Source organism: Cynara cardunculus (assembly GCF_001531365.2).
Source record: "Cynara cardunculus var. scolymus isolate 2C chromosome LG 12, CcrdV1, whole genome shotgun sequence".
In the NCBI taxonomy this organism is placed as follows: Eukaryota; Viridiplantae; Streptophyta; class Magnoliopsida; order Asterales; family Asteraceae; genus Cynara; species Cynara cardunculus.
This window is the reverse complement of record NC_037539.1, coordinates 13,911,753-13,918,913: the sequence shown is the minus strand read 5'-3', so window position 1 is coordinate 13,918,913 and position 7,161 is coordinate 13,911,753. Positions and strand designations below refer to the sequence as shown.

The following is a 7,161-nucleotide window of genomic DNA, read 5'->3' as shown; positions in this document are numbered from 1 at the left end:
AAATTTGGATCAAAACATGAAAAATTATGAGTTTTGAAGAAAATTTTCCAAAATATAAAATATCAATTTTCGATCAAAACTGGTTTAAAACTTGTTTAAAATAAAAAATAGTGTGAATCAAAGTTGTTCGAAATGTAAAAACGAATCTAGTAGTGTAAATCTTTTCAAATAACACTCAGATAATGACCGATTTATGATCAAAAACCCAATCTGGAAGATGAACTCTCAAGAACTATGATGAACAATATGACCCAGATCGATGAATCTTCAAAAAATCTTGAAAATTTGTGCAAAATCAGTTTAATTCTCTAATCTAAACTGCTGCAGCTTGCTTTGATACCAACTGTGAAGTCCAGAAATCATACAAACATGATATGATCTTCAAGAATCAAGATGAACATAAAAGTAGAGAGAGAATTATCAAAGAATGATTAGATTGAGAGAGAGAAATTTACAGCTCTAATCTTGATTACAAATCTGCTAATGACTTGGTTAATGACAATTACAAAGGGAAATACTATTTATACTAGGAATAGTAAAACTACACTATTACAAAATAAAGCTATTCTAAGGAGAAACTTGAATACAACTTTAACGCTCTAACTTTAACCCAACATTTGGATTATCACCATTATGAAGACATCTTTCATGTCTTTGGTGTATAATCTACCATCTAGATACTCCATATATTTGAGTTCAAAAGGAAGAAGGAAATGTGAAGAAAAAGATGATAAATGATGTTTAAAATACTAAAACAATGTAACTAACTGTTTACCTTTGTTGTTAGCACTTTGATTCCTTCAATGTTCTTTAAAAATGATTGAAACTAAGGGGTTTTGTTTTTAATTTTCGGCTGAAGTATTTTAAAGGAGGAGAAGAGGGCTTTTTGAGAGGATTTACATGCAAAATGAACTAAATGAAGAGGCAAACAAAGAGAAAAATGCTTTTTATATGTGGGTCTTGTGTGTGCAACATGTGGCCGGCCTTAGAGGGCCCAAGTCCACATTTTTTTTATACTAAAACCCATTAAAATGTTAAGAAAAAAGATAAAATGCTAAAATGTGATAAAAAAAATCAATATTAGGTCAAATTTCCTAATTTTTGCAAAGTTGTTTGAATTTTTAATATTGGACTTTTATATTTTTAATTTGGACTTCATGTCATCAACTTTTATTGTTAGCTCTCATATTTCATTTAATGTAAAAGTATGAAAAAGTACTACTGCAAGTGTTGACAGAAGAGGTCTACCACAGAGGACCAACAACAGAAGATGTTCAATCGTACAAGTCAAAAGTGACAGAACCTCTGTTGTCTATCACAGAGGTTCTGGAAACTTGTCCTCTGTGAACAAAAGCGTACAAGTCAAGAATGACAGAACCTCTGTTGTCTCTCACAGAGGTTCTGGAAACTGATCCTCTGGCATCAAGAGCTTACAAGTCACATCCAGCAGAGCCTCTGGGATGGCTCACAGAGGATCTGCTGTATTATCTTCTGTGAAGAACCTCTTCTCACCGCTTTACTTAGGTTTGTTAGCTGCACGTGCTTTTCACGTGACTATGTTTGTAATCTGCTTTATTTGAACGRCTTAGAKYATTTCACTTGTCTAGGTCATGTCAGAAAAGCCGTTAGGAACTAGTATATATAGCAGCTTAGGCCTTTGTAATTTAGTGTGCTTCCTGTATTGTATTTGTCAATATTTTCAAAAGAATTGAAAACCATTTTAAGCTATTCTCTCGTGTTCTTCATATTCTTCATCTGTGTTCTTGATTGATTATTTGCTCTGTTTGTTCATTTAATTGTTTCCACTGCACTGTAATTGTTCTAAGAGTTCATCCAGAGTAAGTGATTAAATACCAAGCTGAATCTAAAGGTCCTAACATTTATCATGTTTGGAGACATTTTAGTGTATTTGGCATTACATAAGTTAATTTTATCGCTAAATTATGATTTTCTAAAGTGAACGTCGGGAATTTAAGCCAATTGAGCCCTAATCAACTTAACTAAGTCCTATTAAAATATTTCTACTTTTACAAACCCTAGATTGCTACTAACCTGAAACTCGAGAATTGGCGTATGTCACAGTTTCCCCCGGTTGGAAGAATTTCGTCCCGAAATTCAATGGTTACCTAATGTGACTGCATCTTGAGCAAAATGGTGAGGATACTTGCGCCTCATACAATCCTCACGTTCCCAAGTATATTCAGGCCCACGCCTCGATGTCCAACGAACCTTCAGACTTGGAATTTTGCTTCGCTTTAACTGCTTAACTTCTCTGTCGAGGATCTCAATGGGTTCTTCTATGAAGTGCAACCAATCATCAATTTGAACATCTTCTAGGGGCCTGATCAATGAGTCGTCGGCCAAGCATTTTTTAAGACTGGACACTTGGAACGTATTATGAATGGCGCTTACTTCCTGGGGTAGCTTTAGTTTATATGCCACTGGACCAATTCTTTCGGTGATCTCGAATGGTCCAATATACCTAGGGCTTAACTTCCCCTTTTTCCCAAACCGCACTAACCCTTTCCACGGTGATACTTTCAAAAGCACTTTATCCCCAATCTGAAACTCAAGAGGCTTCCTCCGGTTATCCGCATAACTTTTTTGACGATCCCTGGCAGCCTTGAGTCTTTATCTGATTATTGATATCTTATCAGTAGTTTCCTGCACAATGTCTGGTCCCGTTAGCTGACTATACCCAATCTCCAACCAACTAAGTGGTGATAGACACTTACGCCCGTATAAGGCTTCATATGGCGCGCATTGAATACTAGTGTGATAGCTGTTGTTGTAAGAAAACTCTATCAATGGTAAATGAATGTCCCAACTTCCTTCAAAATCGATCACGCATGCTCGAATCATATCTTCTAAAGTTTGAATTGTGCGTTCACTCTGCCCGTCCGTTTGGGGATGATAGGCGGTGTTCAAATTCAGCTGTGTACCCAGCGCCTTCTGAAGTGATTGCCAAAACCGCAATGTGAAGCGGCTATCTCTATCCGAGATAATGGAAATAGGTACTCTGTGTTTTGCAACAATTTCGTTAACATAGATTTAAGCAAGCTTCACCACTCTAAAATCTTCACGAATAGAAAGAAAATGTGCGGATTTTGTCAGTTGATCCACTATTACCCATATCGCGTCATGACCTTAGCAGTTCTAGGCAATTTGGTGATAAAATCCATGGAGATTTGTTCCCATTTCCATTGTGGAATATCGGGTTGTTGTAACAATCCGGATGGCTTCTGATATTCTGCCTTGACCCTTGAGCAAGTCAAACATTTCCCAACATACAAAGCTATATCCTTTTTGATTTCTGGCCACCAGTAGTACTCTCTCAGATCCTTATACATCTTATCCGCCCCTAGGTGAATCGAATACCTAGATCTATGGGCTTCCTCCAAAACTAACTTCCGTAGGTTGTTAACCTTCGGAATCCAAACTCTATCCTTGAAGTAACGCACTCCATCTGACTTAGTCCTAAATTTATGCTCCAGATTATGCAAGGTCTCACTCTTCAATTTTCTTCATTCTGAGCTTCAAGAATTCGAGTCTTCAAACTCATCTGGACAAGCGTTCCCAAACCTTGTACTCGAGAGGGTTTTATCCTTTCCCTTCGGCTTAGAGCATCTGCAACTATGTTGGCCTTACCTGGGTGGTATCGAATTTTACAATCATAATCGCTGAGCAACTCTACCCATATCCTTTATCTCATATTGAGCATCTTCTAATCAAGGATATGCTGGAGACTTTTGTGGTCGGTAAAAACAGTACACTTAGTGCCGTACAAATAATGTCTCCATATTTTGAGAGCGAAAACCACAACTCCTAGCTCCAAGTCATGAGTGGTATAGTTCTTCTCATGGGCTTTGAGTTGCCTCGAATCGTATGCTATAACCTTGTCCTTCTGCATCAATACGCAACCCAAACCTTGGTGGGATACGTCGTAATATACTACGAAGTTTTCGGTTCCTTCTGGCAAAGCCAGGATTGGCGCATTGCATAGCTTATGCTTTAGCAGTTGGAATGCGTCCTCTTGGGGTTTTCCCCAAACAAATTTCTTACCTTTATGGGTCAATGCTGTTAATGGTTGGGAAATCTTTGAGAAGCTCTCTATAAATCGTCGATAATAACCTGCCAAACCCATAAATTGACGAATTTCAGTCGGGGTCTTTGGTGCTTCCCACTTCTTTATGGCCGCAACCTTAGCCGGATCCACATGAATTCCTTTTTCGCYAATCACATGACCGAGAAAATGTACCTCCCGAATCCAGAATTCACACTTTGAAAATGTAGCATACAATTCTTGCTCCTTGAGCAATTCTAACATCATCTTCAGATGCTGCTCGTGATCTACCTTACTCCGTGAATAAATCAACATATCATCGATAAATACGATCACAAACTTGTGTAGATACGGTCTACAGATCCTATTCATTAAATCCATAAATACTGTCGGCGCATTGGTCAGACCGAAGGGTATAACTAGAAACTCGTAGTGCCCATATTGAGTCCTAAAGGCCGTCTTAGGGACGTCCTCCTCACGAACTCTTAGCTGATGATACCCTGACCGAAGGTCAATCTTAGAGAAATAACATGCGCCTAGCAACTGATCGAACAAATCGTCAATTCGGGGGAGGGGATATCGGTTCTTGATTGTCAACTTGTTTAACTCCCTATAATCTATGCACATTCAAAATGACCCATCCTTTTTTTTAACGAACAAGACTAGAGGTCCCCAAGGTGAAGAGCTTGGCCAGATGAATCCTTTGTCCAGAAGTTCCTGAAGTTGACTTGACAGCTCTTGCATCTCTGCCGGTGCTAAGCGATATAGAGCTTTACCAACAGGCGCCTCCCCGGGAACTAGGTCAATTCGGAATTCGACCTGTCTAGATGGAGGAAGTCCTGACAAATCATCCGAAAATACTTTTGGATAATTTCTCACTATAGGAATATCCTGAATATGCTTTTCCTCATATTTCCTTTCCGATACATGAGCCAAAAATGCAACGCACTTTTTCCTCATATACTTGCAAATCTTCACAAATGATACCATCTTTAAACTCCTTCCAGGTTTTTCCCCTTGTATAGAAAGGGTTTCTCCGTCTTGGTAAGGTATTCGCACAATCCACTCAAAGCAACAAATCTCCGCTCGATTCTTAGACAACCAGTCCATTCCTACCACTACATCGAAACTACCCAATTTAATTGGGATAAGATCAATACTAAATAAACCCAAGATTACGTCCCTAACCTTTATTTCTTGGCCATTGGCAAATTCGATAGTGTAAGCATCTTTCAACTTCCTCGATTTCAGATTTATCAACGGCCTAAATTCTAGGGAAACAAAACTTCTATCTGCTCTAGAGTCAAACATTACTAAGGCATAGAGGTTGTTTAAAAGAAACGTACCTGTCACAACATTAGGGTCTTGACGTGCCTCTTCGGCTCCTATTACAAATGCCCTTCCCCGAGCCTGGCCTCCTTGATTTCCCTGACTGGTTTGCCTTACCTGGTTTCTAGCATTGTTGATGCTCCATCTTCTAATTTTCCTTGGGCACTTATTCCTGAAGTGATCTTGACTTCCACAACGGCCTAAATTCTAGGGAAACAAAACTTCTATCTGCTCCAAAGTCAAATATTACTGAGGCATAGAGGTTGTTTAAGAGAAACGTACCTGTCACAACATTAGGTTCTTGACGTGCCTCTTCGGCTCCCGTTGCAAATACCCTTCCCCGAGCCTGGCCTCCTTGATTTCCCTGACTGGTTTGCCTTACCTGGTTTCCAGCATTGTTGATGCTCGATCTTCTAATTATCCTTGGGCACTTATTCCTGAAGTTATCTTGACTTCCACACTCATAGGTACTCTTATTTCGTCCTTATTTTCCTTTTCCCCTCTACAAAACTTGGCGATATGACCCAACCGATTACATTTGCCACATGTAGGACAGGCCCCTGTATGGTGATAATTACATTTGCTGCATTTTGGAAGTGGCAGACTATACTGCCCCGGTTCCTGAGCCTTTACTCCAAAATTCTTCACCACTCTTTGGTTCTTGCCTAACTTGTTGTTGCCCCTTCTCCACGATTGCCCCTCTGGTTTCCTCTTTCCACCAAATTTGTCTTGCTTTAAAATCCCTGATCTAACTGCATCATTTGTCAGACGGTTTGCCAAAACTACCGCATTTTGTATAGTGGTTGGGTTTGCCAACGTGACCATCCCTCGGATTTCAGGTGCCAATCCCCACATGTACCGATCAATTCGTTTCTCCTCCGGAGTGACCATATGAGGTACTAACTTGGCAAGCTCATGAAAACGAGCAATGTATTTGTCCACCTTTATTCCAATCATGGTGTGATTCCAGAATTCAACTTCTAGCTTCTGAATTTCGCTCTTAGGACAATACTCTTCGATGAGTAACTTTTTGAGTTCTTCCCATAATAGCTCATAGGCAGCTTGGCGACCACGGGTTTGAACTTGAATGTTCCACCAAGTTAGGGCTCTACCCTGGAGTTGGCATGTTTCATACTCCACCTTATAGTCATCAGAGCACCTGCTAATATGGAGTACCGACTCCATGCTCTCAATCCATGATAGTAGTCCAATTGCACCTTTTTTTCCATGAAACTCCTTGGGCTTGCAGGACATGAATGTCTTGTAACTGCATCCTCTATTGTTGGTGTTACGGTTCTCCTCCCTGACAAGATTCTCGGTGCTAGGGCCTCCCTCACTCCTTTGACTTGCATTAATGCCCGCTGCAACCTGAGCGACAATAGTTGGTACCGCCTCCCGAATTTGCTGAGCTATCAACTGTGCTATATCGGGTGTCTGGCTTTCAGGATTCCCTCTCATGCTGCGTGCGCTCCTTCTTGGGGGCATGGTTCTAGAATATGTTCACAAACGTTTATTTGATTAGAATTTTTTTTAAAAAAATGACCATACTTCAATACCTTAAATCACAACTTGGAATTCACAACAATGATAATCATAAAAAAATTTACATCCCACAAAAATGGCTTTTCATACATAGTTTGAATAATGTTTATTCAGCAACGTCAAAGATTCATTGCTTATCAAAAGATTTCGACTCCAAGGTGACTAATTCATTAGAAAGTAGTAAAAAGCACACATTTTGGAAGTTAATGTTTTTCTTTGCATATATG

The 7,161-nt window shown here is 39.5% G+C and overlaps 1 protein-coding gene across 1 annotated transcript; it reads right to left on the bottom strand.

The window, feature by feature from the left end:
• Positions 1–5,809: 5,809 nt before the first annotated feature.
• Positions 5,810–6,877, bottom strand: LOC112523720. Its single transcript, XM_025133402.1, has one exon. It carries the CDS (start codon positions 6,875–6,877, stop codon positions 5,810–5,812), a length of 1,068 nt encoding a protein of 355 aa, XP_024989170.1.
• Between the last annotated feature and the right edge of the window lie 284 nt (positions 6,878–7,161).